The sequence below is a fragment of the Corvus kubaryi genome, unplaced genomic scaffold (assembly GCF_017639235.1).
Source record: "Corvus kubaryi isolate FWS band 111438036 unplaced genomic scaffold, C.kubaryi_AGA036_p1.0 37398, whole genome shotgun sequence".
NCBI lineage: Eukaryota > Metazoa > Chordata > Aves > Passeriformes > Corvidae > Corvus > Corvus kubaryi.
Genome location: NW_024581137.1, coordinates 40,569,430 through 40,591,729, shown reverse-complemented (window position 1 = coordinate 40,591,729; position 22,300 = coordinate 40,569,430). Strand labels below are relative to the sequence as shown.

Here is a 22,300-nt window from a genome sequence, read left to right as displayed (position 1 = left end):
GCTTGATTTTCCAGAAGGGTTTAACAAGGCTTGTAGGTTTTTAAGGAAAGAAAACAGTCATGGGATAAGAGGAAGGCTATTTCCCAGACAAATGGAAATGGAGGGTAGAAATAAAGCTTTCAATAGACCAAGGTTAGCAGTGCAGTTTGGCTGAATTTCTGCTAGGAATCATGCTGTTCAATGTATTCATATAGTGAAGATGGTAATACGGTAAAAAGATAATTCTTGAGGTGAAAATGTTTATCAATCATAGTATTGTGTGGAACAGTGAATATGAGAGCAGACACTGAAGAACTGCAGAGTGATCTTAGGAGTTTGACTGCTTGGGCAATAAAATAGCAGAAAAATTTCCCAGTATGTAAATACAAAGTGATGCAAAGGTTGATACAGTGGATGACTGTCTGAACTTCATGAACAAGATAATGAGCTCTGAGCTGACCTTGATCCTTGACGTATGGGAGAACTCCTTGAGGAGTTATCAGTGAAAACATCAGCTTCATTGAAAACATCAGCTCAGGATCATTCTAAAAACCAATGCAAATGTTAGAAATTGTTAAGGAAAGAATAGAGAGAAGAAGAGGAGAATCCTTATTCCACATAATTAATCCTGCTCTGTGCAGTTTGGTACCTCGTTTCAAAGATGTTGGTTACAATGGAATTGCAGGTGGTTCAGAAAAAGGCATCATGGGAAGTACTATGTGTAACATGGCTTTACAGCTGAGTAGAGCAGAACTCTTTAGCCAGGAAGAGACAACTTACAGAGGAATACCTTTGAGGGGTATTTTGAGCAAATTTGTAAGTGATGTGGAATTCAGTAGATGGAGACTATTTGGAGGTGACTCTCTGAAAGCCAAGAGCCAGGTGTCATCAAAGCTAGTGGGAGCCAGGTTCAAAACACAAAATAAGCTGAATTCTTGTATAATGAGTAGTAGGTATGTGCAGCTCCTCATGAATGTGATGTTGCAAATCCAAAAAGTTTACATAGTTTCACAGAAAACTGGAAAAAACTGAAAAACAGATTCATTGAGGTAAATAAATCTAAATAGATAAAATATATCAGGCTAGAGAAATTGCTTGAGATGAAAATAATTGGAGTCGGGAGAATATATGGGGAAGCAGAGGTAACCTATATGCTTGCGTTCATCTAACTCTTGTATGTGCATTTGGTCCCTGTTTTTTCAGAGCAGGGTGGGACTGAAAAGAATGAATGATAAACATAATTTCTTGTTATCACAAAGTTTTCTGCCGCTGCACTCCCTGAGCACAAATGATGAGCTTACTGACCTGCTTTCACCGTTGCTCTGAAACAGCATAGCTGTCTTTGTTTTTGTCAGCTCACTTAATAAAAACAATACTAGAGAAAGTTGCATTTGAGTAAGAGCTTTGAATGACCAAAGGGTTAGATATAAACACATGGCTTTGAATATGTGTTCAGATCATTAATACCCTTTAGCTGATCTTGAGAGCTGGAACTGGAGCAATATCCGTCATGTTCAGCAACAGCTGGATCACAATGACAAATGTGTATTAGACTAGATAAAACAAGACTGACTTCAGACTTCTTGTAGGTAAAGCAGGAAATCGTAACAATATGGCATAATATTGTAATAAAAATAAGACATTATGAGCAAAAAATTAAATCAGGAAAACTTTCACATTCTGTTCCTTAGTTACTGGACCGAAACACCAGCATCTTGTGGGTTAAATGTTTCCTGATTTGCAAAATGGTCTATGATTTTACTAGGACCTTTGGTCTAAAAATATTTGCACAGGTATTTTTAAATAGATGCTGCCTCATGCTTTATTTGCAAGATATTAGTGACAGGAAGAAATGATCTAAAGCTAAAATTTAATTTAAAAAAATCAAATTATTTCAATGTCAAGGCACTGTACATGACTAAAAGTTTCCTTAAAAACTCTCAAGTACCAGCCACTTTCCCATTTTATCAATAAAAGCATATATAGTGTTATACTTATTAACAGGATTAAAATGAGTCATACTTATCTTGACAAGAAATGCTTTGTTGTCTGAAAACTTGCTTTTTCTGTAATTGAAAATAGTGTTGCTCATATTTAAAAAAATCCTAATAGTGTAAAACTGTCATGCTGAAAGAGGTGGGATGGAATTGCCAAGGGCAGGTGCACATATAAGAGTGATGCTGAACAATAAACCACATTCATATTTCTTTTCTATAGAAGGTGCATGGCGCTTTGGGTGAACTAATCCTTCAATATTGCCAGCCATGTACGATAAATCATGCTAAAGGATTATTATGGATGAGAATGCTGTTTGTTTTTTTTTTTATATCTACACTTGTAGCTTATTTTCATTTTAAAGACTTTGTACCATAACTCTGCACTTTTAATTTTGTATTCAGTATGGGGAGTTAATCCCAGAATGGGGCTTTTTGGATGCAAAATCTGAATGCTTGTGTAGTAACAACAGCTGTCCCCTCACCATGTGGTGTCTTCCGTTGCTTTACTGTAGAGATGAATTTTGGCCCAGTGTTTCAGTAATATTGGACACACATGGTTTTAGGTGACAAAGCAGTATGTTTATGCATTCATTTGACTCTCGCAGTTACAGTTGGCTACAGATTAGAACAGGGAGAATACATTCACACCATGACCACCCTCGTAGCTGCTTGTAGCACTTGGATCACAGTAGGCGCTGTTGCATCTAAAGACACAATTAACTGTTGCTGAGGAATTGCAAATTCACAAAAGCTCTTTTACAGCTTTTGCTGCTGCGAGTGGATTTTCTAAAAGCTTTTCCAGAGATTTTCCAAATGTATAAGTGTTTTAGATCGTCACATTCTAAAATTATTGTCAGCTTGAAATAAGATTAAGAAGTTGATATTTTAATGTAGCTAAGGAATTCTTGTGCCCTGAATTAGCTGTGTAATTAAGTACAGATCTACAGAATGATTGTAGTTTTGTCCATTATTTAGGAAGATAGCTTTAAGAGTTCTGTAATATTTACAAATGGTTTGTAAAACTGTGAGCACAAAGTTTACCAAAAAAGTCTGAAAATAAAACTTAGCAGAAAGCTTCCGACATCTGTATATCACTGGAAAGATCATCTTGATTTCCGTGTGTAATTGCTTAGATATGCTTTGGATATGGTAAGAGAGAAAAGCTGTGAATGTAGCTGTTGATTGTATTTTAAAAAACCCCACAAACAAATAAACTCCCTCCACCCCCAAGTTTTAGTATGAATTAAATAGAAAATTACAGTAAACTACGTATTAAGGCTAATTTTGAAGTGCAAAATTTGATTGATTTTTAAACAAAAGGCTTTTAACTAGAACTCTTTAGAAGAATTCATTATTTAAATTACAGTGATAAAAATTTTTATATGTAGAACATTAAGCACTGGAAATCTTTCTTTATGAAAATCCCAGAGAAATATCTTCATATAAAATAGCTATATGGTGTATAATATAATAAAGGTATGGAGTATATTAACTTGTTTAAACCAGTAAAAGTAATAAGGTTATTGTGCAATGTGGAGATTTTTCTATGTATTTGTCATTTCTTCTGTAGGCCAGGGTGTAATTCTATAATGCATGCAATGTATGTGTGAGATCTCTCACATACGCACATTACTTAAGTGTCTTGTGTTTGAATCATCAGAGATAATTCATTTTATTCTTGTATTAAAAACAATGAATGTTTGAGGCTTTCAGCATTGAATAAAGGACTACATGGATCCAGACCAGGACGATTGATAAAATCCTTGCTACTATTGGCTATTATTTACTGTCTTTTAAGTGGCAGGTTGTATTTATGCCAATTTATCTGCTTCAGGGAACACTCTTGATAGCAGAACAAAGTGAATAAAAGTAGTTTGCTTTGCAAATGAATGCAAATGGTGAAGCCTTTTGGGAAGCCCTTTAACAGGAGCAATGCACTTTGATTATGAGTGAAGCTGCCATTTGGACATGGTGAAAAGAGCACGCTTGAACCATTGATTGGGGGAGACAGTAAAAAGTCAGGAAGGGCCCCGTTAAGCTTGCAGTGCAGCGGGCGGATGTCAGTGTGGTTAGAGCACAGTGGGAGAATGACAGGCAGGATTAGTGTCAGGGAGAAGCTTTGCTGTAGTTGTGGAGATCGTCCCTGGGGTCACTCACCTCTGACTGTTGTTCTGTGCTGATGGCTCTGTAATGCAAACCGCTTGATATGTGCCTGTTCATTATCAGAAATGGTGATTAGAAGAGGTATGTCATAAAGAATTCCTTAAAAATAAATAAAATGGCAAACTACTGATGGTGACAAAGATTTGGCTCTGCGGTCGTTGCCAAAGGTGCTGCAAATGTCAAAGACGGTCGCTGCATTTTGCCTTCTGAGGCGACTGTGATTCCATGCCTTAAACTGCTCTAATTGTGTGTTCCTTGCTTTGTTCACTTTTATTCAGCCATTATGAAGACAGTCATTGTTAACAGCTTGGCATGTAGTTAGAGTAAAACATTTTTATATCTTTTGGTTATTGGGTAGTAGAAGCATCCGGACTGGTTTTGTGGTATAACTGCATTTTAGGGAGGGGGGAGGGGTGTTGTTTAACTGTCTTGATGGAATATTAGAGTCAACAGATTTCATTCCTGGATCATGCCAGAGTGCTAAAACACAGGATGGTAACAGTGACAAAAAGCTAAGATGACTGGTCTGTTTCATTAAGAAGCTTTTTTAATATGTCAAAATGGGGAGATATTTTCTCTGTATTTGCTGGGAAAATATTACAGAGGCAATTAAGTAAATGTTTGAAACTTTGTGTCTTAAGCTGTGATTTAATCATGGAATCATTTAGGTTGGAAAAGGATTTTAAGATCATTGACTCTTACCATTAATCCAGCACAACGAAGCCCACCACTAAGTGTCACATCCACATCTTTTAAATACCTCCAGGGATGGTGATTCCACCACTTCCCTGGGCAGCCTGTTAACAACTTGAGGCCCTTTCCTCTTGTCCTAGATCTTACTACTACTTCATTACTATCTTTTTACCTGGGAAAAGAGGCCAATCCCCACCTCACCACAACCTCCTACCATAGGTAGTTGTAGAGAGCAATAAGGTCTCCTGTGAGCCTCCTTTTCTCCAGGCTAAACACATCCAGCTTCTTCAGCCACTCATCAGACTTGTGCTCCAGACCTTTCACCAGCTCCATTGCCCTTCTTTGGGCTCTTTCCAGCACCTCAGTGCTCTTCCTGAATTGAGGGGCCCAGAACTGGACCCAGGATTTGAGGTGTGGCCTCACCAGTGCCAAGTACAGGGGACCGATCACTGCCCTGGTCCTGCTGGCCACACTGTTGCTGATCCAGGCCAGGATGCCATTGGCCTCTCAGCCACCTGGGCACTCGCTGGCTCATGTTCAGCTGCTGTTGACCAGCACCCCCAGGTCCTTTTCCAGCTTGCATCTTTCCATCCACTCTGTCCCCAGCCTGTAGCACTGCAGGGGTTGTTGTGACCCAAGGGCAGGCACAGGCACTTGGCCTTGTTGAACCTCAGAGCTCTGGCCTCTCCCCATCAATCCAGCCTGTCCAGATCCCCGTGCAGAGCCTTCCTGCCCTCCAGCAGATGAACACTCCCACCCAGCTCAGTGTGTCTGCAAACTGACTGAGGGTGCCCTTGATCCCCCCATCTGGATCACTGATGAAGATATTAAACAGAACTGGTCCCAGCACCGAGCCCTGGGGAACAGCACTGGTGACCAGGCACCAGCTGGATGTAACTCCATTCACCAGCACCCTCTGGGCCTGGCTTCCTGACAGTTTTATACCCATCCAGCCAAGCCTTGAGCTGGAGATGCTGTGGGAATTGATGTCAGAGGGTTTCCTGAAGTCCAGGTAGGCACATCCACAGCCTTTCACTCATCCACTAAGAAGGTCACCCTGTCTCAGAAGATCAGGTCAGTCAAGCAGGACCTACCTTTCACAAACCTCTGCTGACTGGGCCTCATCCCCTGGTTGTCCTGCACGTGCCATGTGGTGCTACTCGAGGATCTGCTCCATGACCTTCCCTGGCACCGAGATCAGACTTGATAGGCCTGTAGTTCCCTGAATAGTCCTTCTAGCCCTTCTTGCAGATGGGTATTGCATCTGGAAACCTCCTGTGAACTGGGACCTCCCCAGTCAGCTGGGTGTGCTGGTAAATGTTTGAAAGGAGCTGAGTGAGCACTTCTGCCAGCTCCCTCACTTTCCTTGGGTGGATCCCGTCTGGCCCCATGGACTTGTGTGTATCAGGTCACTGACCATTTTTCCTTGGATAATGGGGGCTTCATTGTGCTCTGTCTTCCAGGTCAGGGACTGGGTACATGGAGACCAACGGATCTTCCCGTTAAAGACTGAGGCAAAGGGGAGGTATGAAGTACCTCAGCCTTTTCCTCATCCTGTGTCATTGTGTTTCTGCCTGCATCTAGTAAAGGAGGGAGATTCTCCTTAGCCCTCCTTTTGTTGCTCATGGATTTGCAGAAACATTTTTTTGTTGTCTTTTACAACAGTAGTCAGATGAAGTTCTTGTTGGACTTTGGCCCATCTAATTTTTGCATAACCCCATAATCTAATAAAAGAATTGTTGATTATTATCTTTACTGCGTTTTATAATGTTGTGCTATGTATGTTGTATTAAAGTTAATAGAAATTAAATATGTTAGTCTACGTAATACACAAAATGCAATTTTTGAGTGTCTAGGATTTTTAGTATCTTACTGTTGGTCTGTTGTTTTTATCCATTTTCAGCAGCAACACAGAGAGAAGATACCAAGGTTTTTTTGTTTGTTTTACATTATTAGATTAATTTGTTTAAAAAATTTTTTTCAGTATATTACGTTGCAAATAAATGTCCAATACTCCAGTGTAATGAATGTTTTACAAATGTTTTATAGGCACCTGAATGGACAGAGGAGGACCTGAGCCAGCTGACAAGAAGTATGGTTAAGTTCCCAGGGGGGACCCCCGGTCGATGGGAAAAGATTGCTCACGAATTGGGTCGATCAGTGGCAGATGTGAGTTCACTCAGATTTGCATTGTGTAGAGGATGACAAACCAGAACAAGACAGGCAGTGTAGAAGGCAGACGTATATGGGGGCCGACATTGTCTTTTGAGAGAAGCTACAATCCTTTTAGGACCTGGAAGTGAACCATTAACTAACTATGCAAGAAGCAGATGTCAGCCAGTCTCTCCCTCCACAATTAACAGCTGTAACTGATCAGCTGGATGGGGCATTCTGGTTCTTACAGACTTCAGCTACTGTAACCCAGTAACAGAAAAACAATACACTGCAGGTTTTGTAGCAACCTCCTTTCACTGCAAGTGAATGTTTGTGTGACTTGGTTAAAGATTACATTTCTGTTTCAAGCCTTAAAAATGCATATGCGCTAATGGTGTTTAGACAGGTGGTTTCCATTAATTAAGCAGAAATACCTTTACAAATTTTAAAACAACTAATGTGTATGATACTATTCCAGTGCCTTTTCCAGGATTATAGCATGCTTAAAAATTATATTACGTAAAATAATTAATGTCCTTGTTAATTCATATTTTATAGTATTGTACCAGATATCAAAGCAAGCTTGTACTTACGGTTTTTAAGTGTTATGATCTTAAAACCCTTAGGGGCTAGGCTGTAAAAGACTTTTCCTTTTCAAGCAATAGATCACCAGAACATGATGTAGTGTCTGCTGAGGACCATTTGAAAGCCCTTTCAGCTGACCCTATTTTATAGGCTCAGTAGGGGTTAATGAGAATAATGTTTAAATCTGTTCATGTACATTTTGTGATTAGATGTTCTTTATTTATTATATTTCAGGAATTATCTTAAATAATGGGAAACAAAGCCACTGACTAGAGTGAAATATTACAGCCTTCTGGGAAATTTGTGTACTTCTTAAGTTTTTTTTCATTGTTGCTATAATCACAAAAAAATATTTTTAGAACGAACTTTAAACGTTTTAATGCCCCTGTACCATTCTGATACATATACTTAAAAATAGGTCTTTTGCACTATGCTAATTTTAGAACAATACATTATTTGCAAAATAGTGTATGTAAGCAAGAAGTTACTAACCTGCTAATCAAATGAAATTAAGGTTTTTAAGGTTTATTGTGTTCAGTATTGTTTATTATATTTCTTGAAGTATTCATATGACTGGAGTGATTTTATTAGAAAAGATGCTACATTTTACTGATACTAACAGCAAAAATATTGCACATGTGTTGGTAGTATACAGTGTTCATGGGAAAGGGCTTTTGAGATTGCTTTGGAAAACCTGATTATCTTGTTACAGATAATACAGACATGTGGAATGATTCTACATACATCCATCACAAAACTTAACACTATCTTCAGAGTGCTTTTTCCACCCACTGACTGCTTTATTCCTTGACTTGGGTGTAAAAAACATTCTTTATTAAGAATCCTTTGCATAATATATTTGGCTATCTTACTTGCACACATCCAGTACTGGAAAGAAAAAAACAAAGCTCACTTGTTTCTTCCATTAGATGAGAGGTCCTCAGCAACTTGCTGTTTTGTTTTAGGGAGTAGGAAAGAGAAATGAGAGAAATGTGATTGTTCTAAGAGCTGCCATTTTCTTGTATGAAAAAAGGAATTTCCAAGATTTTTATGTGTGGAGAAAGGTCTGAGTATAATCCTTTTTACTTCCAGTAACCTCCAACTATATGATTAAAGTAAGCGTTCTCCACACAAGTTTTTACTTCTCTAAAAATTTCCAACTGCTTCTAACACTAGGTCAGCTTTCCTGACAGAAACTAATTATTAGAGTTTCTGCTGCTTTTATCATTGCATTACAAAGAATTGCAGCAAGTAGATATTATGAGGAAACAAAAATGAATGTTATACAAAATGAATGTTTAAAACTTTAAAATAAAATGGGAACTTCTTTGGGTCTCAGACTGTTACTGCATCAGTACTAGAAATGGCGAAACTGGAAACTACTTCAGATATATCCATTCAGTAAGATTTCAGTATTCAATAAGATGTACAACTTATCCTGTATATTTTCTGAAGATAACATAGAATCTCAATTTACAGCAAGGATTCTAATTTTGTTTGGGCATCACCATAACTGGGTAAGAAATGTTACAGTAAAGGAGCAGGAGAAACTTCTGGGTTGTTAACCTTTGTGCACAGTAAAAATGGTGTTTGCGTGTGCAGGCAGCATTTGCTGCCTAAACAGCTGTTCCATGTTTCTACTGGGAGCAGTGCAAGGAGGTAAGTTTTGGTGTACAAGGTGCTGCTTTGAAACAGCTTGCATAGCAGAGTTTGGGAATGCCTTGCTTACAGCTGATTTAACAGGAGTCAAGCCAGAGAGGGTTTGAAGTATGTATTATCTAGCAAATGCACTAGATCTTGAAAAAGAAAAAAATTCAAAGGCAAATTTGAGGTTTTTTTTCTAACATTTTCTAGTGTGGGTGGTGCTTCTTAAAACTTGAGATCGGTGTCTGCTTCTTTCTTCTCCTGCAAAGCATCAAGAGCAGTAAGGCTTGGTTTTCCTTTCACAGCTAGAGAATTATGATAGAAAGGATTGATAAGGTATGGTGTGCTTGTTTCCAAGTGATTTTATGCATTCAAACCTTATTTAATAGTAGATTAGCTAAATAGGTATTAATAAAAATAGCTCAGAGTTATCCAGTCCAAAATAATATCTCTGTTGTTGCTTCTGTCTCAAAGCTTTCTTCCTCAGGGAAAAAAAAAAAAAGTTAGAAAAAAGACTCAAAACTTTTTAAAGAATAAACTGAAACCATTCATATATGTCAGAAGAGCACCAGTGAAATTCACTCCTTCTAACCACCCCAAAGAAATTCTATTTTGTCTTAAATTTCTTCTATTTTTAAAGAAATAAATTGCTACTATGTCCAACTATGTTTCCACCTGCAGTTTTTAAGCAGTGTGAAGCAGCAACTTGAGGAGAGTGTTCTTGACTTTTTTGAACTTTTCATCTTCATGGTGTTGTTTTAACTTACTACATCCTTAGTTTGTGTCAAGTTTTCAGTATTGCACTTAAATATGTGGTTTGATAGAGAGAGTCCAGATGAGAATAGTAGGTTCCTAAAATGTTATCTACAAGGGAAGATTGTGAAGGAATTTATGTTGTTGAACTAAAAAAAAATGAACTGAGGAGCTAAGTATTCCACTATTTTAAAAGAAAACCATAATGAGGAAGGGTCTTGTGCACTTTGTTAGTTTTACAGGGCAAGAAGTTATTACCTCAGATTTAATCAGAGGCTGCAGAGTTAGACACTGAAGGACAAATAATTACAGTGGAGATGATAAAGCAGTGGAGTCTCCGTATTTACGGGCCTTTAAGAACAGGTTACACAAACATCTGCAAGAGACAACATCAGTGTAGTGGTTCTGCCTGAGGTTAGGTTCTTTTCTTCATATGGTCTGTGATTACACTAGCAAGTGCAAGCTATCTGGGAGGAAAAGGGGAGGAAACAAAACCTTCCTTACAATTGGAAGCATGTGTGAATTCACTTTTAAAAATGTGGAATTAAAGCCAGATAGTCACCATAGTTGGTCAGTAATCACTGCATATACCTCAGCTTGACTTCTTAAATTCAGTAATTCCTAATAAAGTGTTCCTTCAGCTTTTTTCTTGTCTACTACTATTCAAGCTGGTATTTTGTAGACATTTAAGTTTGTTATTTCCCAAAATACAGCCCAAATAATGGTTCCTGTAAGGCCATGGATATGTCTACCAGATTCCCTGTCCAAAGAAGTACATCCACCCAGTGTGATGCAGGCTGCTGGAAAAGTGCCAGCCAAAATCCAGCAGCAAACAGCTACATCCATGCTGTAGTGCCCCTGAGCTCCTTCAGCTCTACTGTTTCTATTTATGCTGCCTCATGTGATACCAGCATAAATATCTTTGCAGCTTTTCAGCTCAGAGCAGCTGTGGTACAGTCATACTGTGAGAAGGGTTACTACTTTAACTTCTCTCATGGTAAATGTAGGACACGTTTATCTTGTCTCTCTTTGGGAAGACATCTTTTAACAGCCAATGAATAATCAACCCAAAATAGATGAGGTTAAGTTGTGCTTACTTTATCAGTATGTTTAATTATTTAAATTGCCAATTGTCACTTTAATATGTGCGTATAGGGAATTTAGCAATCTTTTCCTATAAAGGTGGTTTTCAGCTGGCTTAGTATAATGAAATCTTATTGCTTTCACAACTGAAAGCTTCTGCAGCTTTTTAAGTCATTTTTATTACAATTGGCTGGTGTTGTAAATTAGGTTTTCAAGTATTTTGATTATGAAAGGGAAATGGAGTTAACTCTAATCAGGATTCCTGCCTGCTGACCTGGTTACCTGTACCACTGATCTCTGTCATCCTCCAAACATCTGTTCTTTGACCCATTTTCCTTGCTGAATTTGTTGCTCCAGGGTTAGTTCTCATTCCTGTCTGCCAATACTTAAGGAAATAATTGACCTTTTAAAACAAAATAAAAAAGTTATGTTGGAATTTCCTAAGTACTGTGAACACTCTGCAACATAGTATAAATAATCTATGGAGTGGAGTTGCAATACTACTATTTCTGCAAAAATTAGATTGTTTGATTTGACAAATGCTAACCTTTATGAAGATTTATAATAATGATTGTCAGCTTTTGCTGAATTCAGAAATTGAGAAAAAGCACTTAGATGTGAAATTATAGAAGTATATTGTAATTGACAATACCAACCTTCATAGATAAAAAGTTTAAAAATAAATATTTGCTGAAAGGCATAAATTAATTTCAGTAACTACAAAGGACGTTCAAATTGTAAAAATAACAGAGGAAGTAAAAGCTGTCTGGCATGCCAAACAGACTTTAATGTGATTATTAGCTACAGGTTTTTTAAATTAAAGGCAAAGAGATCTCAGATTTCATACTTGTGAAGTAATATCATTCACTTGTCTTACAGGATTTAAACTGATTCTGTTTGCTCCTGCAGTCACTAATCTCATGCATTTGTGTTGCAAAAACAGACTGATTGGGATTTGCTGCTTGTATAGAAGAACACTAAGGTAGACAGCAAAACAATAGCCAGGTGGCAGACATTCTGAATTACCATGAAACCTGAAAGCATAAGGTTTGGGGGGGGGGGGGGGGAGTGCTTATTTTTGATGTCTTTTGTATGTCCCAAGCAACAGTTTCAGCCTGTAAGTCTGACTGTGTGAGTTCATACTCATTATAAAATAGATTTTTTACTCATTGTAAAATAGATCTCTTATTTTTGACAATGCAAGCTTATTACTTTGCCAACAAGAAAACATCTATATGAGAAATGGTCCATATGTAAAAGCTCATGAATTTATTAGGTCTTTTGCTTCTGGAGATTAACTGTTTTCCTAAGACTGTTTTACATTTCGTGTACTGTGTCTGTATTAACTCAGTTACAGTCTAATTGAGTTATGGCTAGTCTGAAACATTCACCCATAGCAGTTTGCATATGTTTATGTAATCAATAGTTCTCCCAGTTGCTTATTGAAGTATAAAGACCTAGATCGAAGTCCAAGAGAGGTTATGAATATCTAGGATGGGGTTTAGATCGTATGTAGGTCATGTAGATCCCTCAGCCTGAGAGTGAAGTCTTCAAATCACCTGTTTAATGCCACAGACTCACCAGAATGACTTCGTTGATACTTGGAGGGAGGAAAAGGTGGTTGCTGTTCACAGTACTCTCACTGTACAGTTTTATTCTGTGCACTCCTACAGTTGCCCCTGCCATTTTTACAGGATTGGGCAGTACAATGCCCCTTATAAACAAAATGGATTTTCATCTCATAAAGCATGACCAGAGCATTCTTCTCACTTAAAGGAAAAGTTTTTTTACCGAAGGCAGTGGGACAGCAATTTTTCATCCAAATAGATGCCTTGTGAAGGGGTTAAGCCAGTGATGCTGCAACTTTTTATCAAGTGCCTTAAATTAGTGTAATGTCTCACAAAGCTCCCAGTGAGCTGGGTTTGAATTTCACTGCAGAGTTCAAATTTCTGACTGTCAAGAAAGGCAATGCATTTTGCATCATCAGTAACAAACTAAGATGTCCAAATAGTTGTTGCAGTGGGCATTTGAGCCAAACTCCTCTCCTGCATGAGTGCCTATTGGATAGAGCTAAAGACTCTCTCACGGATTTTGACTGAAAAAAAAAGACAAGCACAGTGTGAAGTCTCCAGCATTATCACAAGTCAAATAGTAAAGTTCTTCCACTTGTGTCCTGAAAAATGGAGCAATTCTTTTGCTGCTTTAAATTAACTGCTTGGGGACTTAAACTGGAGAAAGTTCTACATGTGGTGATTTAGGCCAAATTTGCCTTTTTTGCAGGCATCTTAAACTGCCTCATAATTAAACTCATGGTTGTTTGGGGGATTTCTGTTGCTGTGGCAAGTTCAGAATCACACATGGGTTCGAAGTCCATAAGCATGAGAAAACTGTGTTGTTGCTGGCTGCAACTGGTGGTTCTAAGCCTATTCACTTAAATTCATAGCATGTTTTGTAGTTCTTTCAAGAATGTTGACCTTAAAATACTCATTTGCTGTGTTAATATCAAGTTCAACCTACACAATGGCTAAAGATTAGTTACATTACCAACTTTTGGGAAAGTTTGTAACACTCTACTAAACAAACTGTTACAAGTAGTGCCAAAACAAAGATACATCTGATTTAAAATACTAATTTCAAGCGGTCTTGAAAGTTGCAAATTAGGATGCATGGAAAAATGATTTGCGTGGAGAATGATTTGGCTCAATGCCTCAGTATTTGAAGTTTGCCCAATCTGGTAAAACTGAAAGACAATTTTAGAAGCTCTTTTAGTGTCTAAAAGGGAAGACAGTGTATAAAGCAACAAATTTTGAGTCACGTGGAAATAAAAGAATAGGTCATTATTGTTGTCTGACTTGCGTCAAACAGTGCTTGATACAGTTGTGGCTGACGTGAAAAAAGCTGTTTAGATCTAGATTGGAAGAAGATTCAGTGCAGCAGGTAGTATTTTGGTTATAAGGGGAGAACTTTAAATTTGGCAAGTTATTCTCTGTGGTTCTGGAAGGTTAGATCTGTAAAAACCTGACAAAGCCAGGAAGGCATTAAAATCCTTCTGTATCTGGCTTGCCCCTGTGAGAAAAAAATGTGATTACAACTCAAATTAGCCTCAAAGATTCAAGAAATTCCTCATAGCTTCATAGTAACCTCAGCTACACAGGCTGTCCCCACGTTATTTTTTTCCATAATTCCACAGTTCTTGGCGCTTTTTTTTTTCATGACGTAACTAGATGGGGAGCATGCAGGAAGATAACAACTGGGTGAGCAGAAGATTGCTACTGGAACAGCAAATTTCTGATAGTTAATGCTGAGAAACCATGACATCTTTAGTAAATACTTAGAGAACTTCTGCTCAGGAAGATGCTGAGAGTAATAAAAAATAAAAAATGTTACCAGACCCTCCAGTGTTCAGTAGCATCATAACATGTCATCCTTCTTTGCAAGAAGTTTATATACATTTGGAAAGCCAAGTGATGTAGGTTTTCTTCCTCTACAAATCCCACATTATTTTCTCAAAATATCATTAGAACCCAAGAAGTTTGTACTTCTGTGATTATCTGCTGCAATCCTAATCAAAATATTATCCTAGAGAAGGAAGGTAGGTTGTTGCCCACAGAAGATTCCCAGGAGACAGTGAAGGGTGAAGGCTTCAATGGCATGCTGGCCCTGTGGAGCTGGGCTGGGGATGGTGCTGGAGGGCTCAGCTGAACTACTGAGCCAGTGGCTGCTGCTGTGAGAATGGGGAATTGCTCTTCATCTTCTGCAAAAGGGCTCTGTTGCTCTGTTTAGCATCAGTAGGATCACTGTACCTGACTTTAGAGGGTTTTCCCTTTAGGTCTGTCACAATTCTGTGCTTTTTTTATGTCTGCCTTCCCTGCAGGGTGAAAAGTACCCTCTCATTCATGTGATAGCAAAATTTGCTTTTGCCTGTGCATCTGAGAGTTTTTTAAGCTGATTCTGAATTTTTTTTTTCCTGTATATCGCTGAAGTATCAATTGTCCCATCTGAAAGAGGTGGCAGGTGTCCAGGATAGTAAGAGTTTTAACATCTGGATGGTCACGATGAGGAATGTTTTTTACTGCTAGGTGTGTTGTTAAGTAATAACTAGTCTTTGTGATCTGGACTAATTGTTAGCAGTACGGGAGGAAACCAGCTCTGTCTGGCTTTCATCACATAAAATCATCCCACTAATCCCACTTGCTTTCGATAGAATCTTTTTATAGCTGAAGAGCTATTGAAACTGAGTTCAGAAGGGAGTTCTCAGAAGCAAATTGTTCCTGTGGTTTCTTTCTGTAGGTCCCATAGTAAGATAGTTTGATTTCTACTCCAGCAATTTGATTGCTTGCATCCAGGGTTTTTTTGTCATCTTTATCTGTCTAAGGAAATCTGTTTCACTGTGCATGATATTACCTGACTTTATTTGTGACTTCTGTTATCCCTGGTGGACTACAACATTTAAAGTTGATTCCTATAAAATAATGCAGTGTGTCTGTTCAGCAGTACAAATACTTGCAGGAATATGAGATCTTCTGTCTTCTGTTTTAAATCAATTTCACAGTCTTGATCCTTATTATTTAAGGTGTCCCCAGACCCAGGATTTCTTAAGGGGGTTGGCTAATACCCTGGTGAAAGCTGTTGTCAATAACAGCAGGCTTTTAGCACAACTTCTTACAGTCAGGATAAAACTCATAATTTAATATACATGAAAACTGTAATTTTAAAGAATTACGCAGGAACAAATAGCAATAATAACTACAAGAGAGTATTCTACAACTGCTTCATACTTTGAATAAGTTTTTCCAAGTATGTTATCTGTTAACTAATGAAAAAGTAATAATATCATATAAGCAAGCTATGATAAGTAATTGAGTAGAGAAAGCAATGGAGCAACTTATGTTGCATAACTTACTGAATTTTTTATGAATCAGTTAGGAACTAGCTAGTAAATAACACTATTCACCCCTGGAGTGGAAATTTAAATTGATATTAAGAATGTCAAAAAGCATGGAGCAACAGATAGAAGAAGAGTCTGCAGATTTGAGTGGCAAGAACACTGATTAAACTCAAACAGATCAAATTGAAATACATTCCTAATAATCCTCAGCAGTTTAATACTGACATGTTAACAATTCTTGCCCTGTGTCAGCATCTGGAATGACAATGACAGTTGAGGCTGATGGACACATAAATCTGAAGCCTAAATAAGTGATACCTGAACTCTCAGTGAAAAGAGCTGGGGTAAACATGAACTGTACATAGCACCTGGAAAAGGACTTGCAAACATCTGTATGAAGAAGAAAGCTGACAAAAATAATAATAGACAAATAATCTTCCCCTGTAACCTGTGAATGATGATTGTAAACCTGTGGGAAGCTTGATGAATTGTCAAACTTACGTCAACTGAAGGTGCTGGTTCAATGTTTGAAACAGTAAATTTTCAGTATCTAAACCATACACAGAGTTGTTATTTCCAGCTTACCTGGTGAATGTTCAAATTGGAAGTCCATCAAAATATGAACAGATACCATAAAGCCTTCAAAAGATAGTCTTGGAAATACTAGATGTGATGAACGGAGTAACTTACTGCAAATGTTACATCTGGGTTCACCAAGCTATAATGACTGAAGTTGGCCAACATAAGATAACCTATGGAAAGACTGCTACTCTTGAATTTTTTGTAAGGGGAAATACAAAATGCAGTCAGGATCTGGGAATAAGCCAAAATCGTTCACTGTTCAAATGGAGAGGGATGGTTTAGATTCTAGTCCAATTAGATGTAATATGCAGCAAAATTTATATCTGTTATGGAGTACCTACACTAACCTGGTTTGGAAACACCTGTCTTGTAAAGGAAGCTGAAATCCAGGTGATTTGCACCACTTCCAAAGCAAAGCTTGTGTTGCACGTGTAGTCTCAGCTTGAAAGATAAAATGATAATTGCTGATCTCTGAAAACATCAGAGGTTCAACTGAGAGAAAACTGAACTCAGTTGGCACTGAGGAAGCAGCTCATGGTACCTGTCTTTGCTGGCAATTTATTCTGCTCTATTTTATTCAGGGAATCTTTTCTGCTCTCTTTTTCTTGCCTTCGTGTCCTTATGCGCAGGCTGTAAATCTCTGGAAGACTTACTTAAAAGATAGCAAAATGGTTTAGAGACAGTTTTCTGGAATACACGAAGATATATAGGGCCTTGTCATATTTATAATTAATCCACTGTGTCATTGCAGAAAGCTCTAAAAGCTACTTGTTTGCATGGCAAATTCTTCTTCCTCTTTTGAAAATAATCTATTGTAATCCATTTTATATAACATAATTTCAATTTAAGAGATGCATAGCAGGACACCACTGAGGATCCATTCTGTTCAGCAGTCAAGAATGGTTTCCATTCCTCTCAGCCTTTTAAATCATTGGTACATAGAGACACTGCTGAAGATGGAACACAAGCATTTTAATTTTGATTATTTTAGAATATAAATTTTTTAAGGAAGGCAATTTCTATTAATGGATCATGTGTTTCAAGGAGGATCCATTCTGTTGTTTCAGAATTGGAATCATGCAGATCCCAGAACTGTTGATGCCACTTAAAATTATCTGTTCATAGTACAGTATTCTGAGATTTTTCTTCAAACAATTAAAACTTTATCATATTGCAACAGTAGAAACTGGAGTTTTCTGTGCCAGCTGTCTACCTCTGGATAAAGGTTTTGGTTAATTAGGATTGGGATTTCATTGTTCACAGAGTTTTCATTTGAACTTAATCATCCCAGAAAATGAGGCTTAATTTGTAGGGAAAATAGACCACTTTGCCTTGTTAAGTCTTGCTGTCATTTCCTTAAGGAGATCCAGCACCAGCCTATTTTTACAGCAAACTGCTGCAATTTCATGGGCAGGAAGGTGGGTGGGAGGAACCAAACAGACCAGACTAGAAGCAGGTGGTACCAAGGTATTTTAACTGTTGAGGTACTCACTTATGAATCTTGTCATAGAACAAAAATCCTGAATCTTAATATTTAATTCTTTTCACAGCAAGTGGCTTTACAACCCTCTGGCAGGTTTGCTCTCTAGTGCTGCTCTGAGTAGGGAATAATTGTTATTGTTAACATTAAGCAGCTAAAACAGCAGAAGTCTGTGCTGTGCCTCAGGAGGCCTAAATGGCTCCTGTTGTGGGTAAATCTCACACAGAGGAATTCCTGACTTAGTAAGGGATGTATTTTTTATTTTTGCTCTGGGCAGCATACTACCACACACCTTTCACTAAATGAATATTAACATCTGAGGTCCCAGGTTCAGAGAGCAGGGAACACAGGGAATCCATCCAACAAACAGGGAATCCATTCCAACAAACTGAATCAAGTTTGATTCAGTGTGTTGCCTGTTCACATTTTAAGTTTGATTTGGGTGGTTCAGACTACTTGATTTCAATTTCTAGCTTTTTTACAAAGTTCTCACATTCAAAAAGAAAAAAAGAAATTGATATTTAGTATTCATGAAACATTTTCAGTAATTAAAAAGATTGTATAATTCTTTGAATACTACATTTTAAGATGCCTTTTTTGTGGTACCTGCATTTGGGACTGTAGGCCACTACCTAAAAGGAACTGGAAGAGAGCTGGAGGGGGACTTTCTACAAGTGCCTGTAGTGATAGGATAAGAGGCAATGGCTTTAAACTGACAGTAAGTAGGTTTAGATGAGATATTAGGAAGAAATTTTTTACTGTGAGGGTGGAAGGGCACTGAGAAGGTTGCCCAGAGAAATCATGGATGCCTGCTCTCTGGAAGTGTTCCACTGGTTGGTCCAGTGGAAGGTGTGTCCATGCCAGGAGGGTTGGAACCAGATGATCCTTAAAGTCCCTTTCAAGCCAAGCCATTCTATAATTCTGTGGTCATTTTATATAACAAAGATGCTAAGTAATTAAAGAATCTTAATTTTAAGTGAAGCCTGTCTTGTTATCTGTAGTGAGGTCTAGAAATTTGGGATGAGGAAGCCCCTTTTTCTGGGTGGGGAGAAAGCCTGCTTGTTTGCTTACAAACAGAACAAATTTTGAAACAATCACTTTGTACTTTAAAAAAAACCAAAAATGCTAAATATAGTGTTACTTTTCTCCCAGGACAGAGATTTCAGTATACATGGAGCAGTTGAATCAAGCAGCTCTCTATCCTTTGGACTATCAGTAATAACTTTTTTTGCTGCAGTACCAGGACTTAGGAGGTGTCTTTGCTGATGTTTGGCAGTCAAACTGTTACATTTCATTTGGGGACCGAATGCCTGTCCACTCATGTGCTTCATCATCTGGACCTATGTGGGTTATTTTGTTCTTTTGTTCAGTATTGAGAAACTAACATACAGAAGACAACTCATTTGCTTCTATTTTTAGGTCGGAAAATTAGGGTTTAACAAGGAAAGAAAATAAAATTTGAGTATCAACTGTGGTGTATTATGGTGATAGTAATAGAAATATGTAGAATCACTTAAATTATTTTAATAAGCCAGGAATCGTTTAGAAAGAACAAAATCTAGAAGGTTACTTTAAGCTAGTTTGGGCTCCATATGTGAGCAAAGGCAGCCAAAGAACAACAGCCTCATCATATTTAATGTGTCTTCAATGTAGGTGTTTCGTGGTAAGCTAATCATGAATTCTTCAATAGCCCCAATGATACCATTTTTTAATAGTCCTTTATATTTGTTGTTTTCATGCAGGTTACTCTGAAAGCCAAACAGGTGAAGGATTCTGTTACATATACACCAGGTGTGTGCTTATGAAAATCACTGGGTTTGGGTGATAGCTGTGCCTTTCAGAGTCTGCTCTGCAGAGAGATTTTTGCAACCTTGACTTACTTTGAGAAAAGAGAAGAACTGCGGGGTGTTCTGAGGGAACATTTCCCTTGAGCTATATCTTCCCGGGATTTCTTATTCCATTTATTGTGGGGTTTGTTCATGTGTTCAGGCTACTCTCCTCGTTTATATGAGTGTGGGAATTTAGCAGCACTTCCCATAGATCAGATAAGCTCCTAATTGGCAAAGTTCAACACCGTGAATAGCTTGATTTCTCAATTTTTTATTTCTTAAGCAGTCAGTCCAGAAGAGCTTTTTGTCCACTCAGCTGTTCCCAGAACCTTTAATTTGTGGGCAGTTCCCTGCTTGCTTGTGGGGTGTTTTACTTTTTCAGAAGTGTAACAGCAGTGCTTCTAACAGGTATCATTAGGCTCTCTGAGCTTAAAACGCTGGCCCACAATTCTAAAAATTTCAAAGTCAACATGAATCTGCCGGATCACATAATCACCCAGAGAGAAAGGGAGGAGGAAGTGGAGGAGGAGGGGAACTACAATCTTACACCAGAGCAGATGGATGTCCAAACAGATCCAAAGGAGACCAGTGCAAGTGAAACTAGACACCGCAGACGAAAAATTGTCAAAGCACCTGAAATGGCTCTGCTAGCAACAAAAGAGGCACCAGAAGAGAAGGGCAGAGGGAGACGTCAGAAAGATTTTGATAACACTGAGCAAGAGGAAGAGAGTGATGATGAGAGCAGAAGAAGGGAGAAAAGCCGTGCACCGGAAGAACTGTGGACTCAAAATCAACAGAAACTTCTTGAAATGGCCTTGCAGCAGCATCCAAAGGGAACATCGGATCGCTGGGATAAAATAGCAAAATGTGTTCCTGGAAAAAGCAAGGTATGACTTGTTTTGACTGAACTATAGTATAAATTGAGGGGAAACATACTTGCTACTGATCTGTGATTACCTTAAGAATGAGGGTCCAGGCAGAAAGGTGAGGCCTTTACTTGGCCTCTCAGTCTAGACTCAGGTGACCTAAAGAGCATTACTGTCATGTTTGTTGTTTTATTTAAAACACCTTTTCATTCATTTCAGTTTGTTTGATCTAATACAGCAAATGTTGAAATAACTCCTGTTTCATTTAAAATACCTACCTTTCCTCTGCCTTTCAGATCTTCAATTGCAGGACAAATTAGATTTTAAAACAAATTTTGATTCAAAGTTAGTAACCAAATGTTGGTGAGCTGCTTTACTTACACTTTCACAATACCTTTCTCAACCCATCTCAATGAACAGACAAAATAAGTAATCCATCTGCAAGTGTTAAATGCTCAATAATCTATCTAATGTTCTTTTTGTAAGTATAATCTTTTTAAAACGGCATTCATTGTCATTGATATAGATGGTCTGTGCTAGATCTCTTAAAAGTTGTGATAGCTTAGTTTGCTTGCTTCAGCCACTGTAGCTGCAGAAAAGCCCTGTAGTATTTGTGCCACACACAGTGTGAGGGGGCAGGAAGTGCAATAGGGAAGGATTTGGGTGTTTCTCTAGCTCTGAAGCTGTTCTGCAGTCTCTGGTGTCAGCAGGTGCTGCATCAGTGACCTTGAAGGCTTGGCTTAACCTGCCTGCAGTGGGGCTCACACCAGAGTAACTGTTTTAAATAGATACTGCAATACAGCTGTTCAATAATTGCTCTTGCAGTCATTGTCAAGAAGTACTGGGCAACTGTTTCTTGGGTTTGTGTACTCTTCGAAGAGATAAATAAGCCACTAAGAAATGTAAATTGCAAGTTCATTTTTCTAATCCCCTCTTCCCTAGATGTAGATTCCCCTTCTCAAATTTAGTGTGCAACTTTAAAGCGAGAAGAACCAACCAACCAACCAAGAAAAAACCCAAACAAACAAAAAAAAACCCACTCAAAAAAAAACCCTACACAACCCCCAGAACCCAACTCTTCTTCTAGAATAAGATAGCATGTATAGAGTTAAAGCAATACTAAAATTTCAACCTTTGAATAACACTTTTGTGTTTCCTTTCAGGAGGAGTGTATAGCAAGATACAAGTTGCTTGTTGAACTGGTACAAAAGAAAAAAATGGCTAAAAGCTGAATGTTGTGAGCAAGAAGAGATGTAGCTCATCTTTGTCAAAATGGGGTTTTAAATCTCACGGGCAGGAAACTGCATTTTTGTACCTCAGTATTTCTATACATCACGTGCCTTAGTAAAAGAAAATATTAATAAATCTTATACTATCTCACCTGGTTTGCGTGTTGAAGAATGAAGGTGTGTTTGTATTGAAGAGCTGCTTATGCAGATGTGTGATAATAATGTCTAAAAGTGAGCAGACCTTCAGGAAAACCCCCTCTGATAATCACATACTGAATCTGGTAGGTTTGCAGCCAATGGATATACAGTGTACAAGTAACTTAGATTTGTTTTGAAAGAGAGAATTGACCTGAAATTGTTAAGCAAGCACGAGAG

The 22,300-nt window shown here is 38.1% G+C and overlaps 1 protein-coding gene across 1 annotated transcript in view; it reads left to right on the top strand.

Moving 5' to 3' along the window:
• Nucleotides 1–22,076, top strand: part of DNAJC1 (DnaJ heat shock protein family (Hsp40) member C1) — a 109,619-nt gene extending 87,543 nt beyond the window's left edge. Inside the window, exons 9-12 of the mRNA XM_042043641.1 lie at nucleotides 6,882–7,001; nucleotides 19,744–19,792; nucleotides 20,239–20,717; nucleotides 21,860–22,076. Coding sequence (XP_041899575.1) covers nucleotides 6,882–7,001; nucleotides 19,744–19,792; nucleotides 20,239–20,717; nucleotides 21,860–21,928 — 717 coding nt within the window. The 3' untranslated portion in view covers nucleotides 21,929–22,076. The remainder of the gene's footprint in view (nucleotides 1–6,881; nucleotides 7,002–19,743; nucleotides 19,793–20,238; nucleotides 20,718–21,859) is intronic.
• The last annotated feature ends 224 nt before the right edge of the window (nucleotides 22,077–22,300 follow it).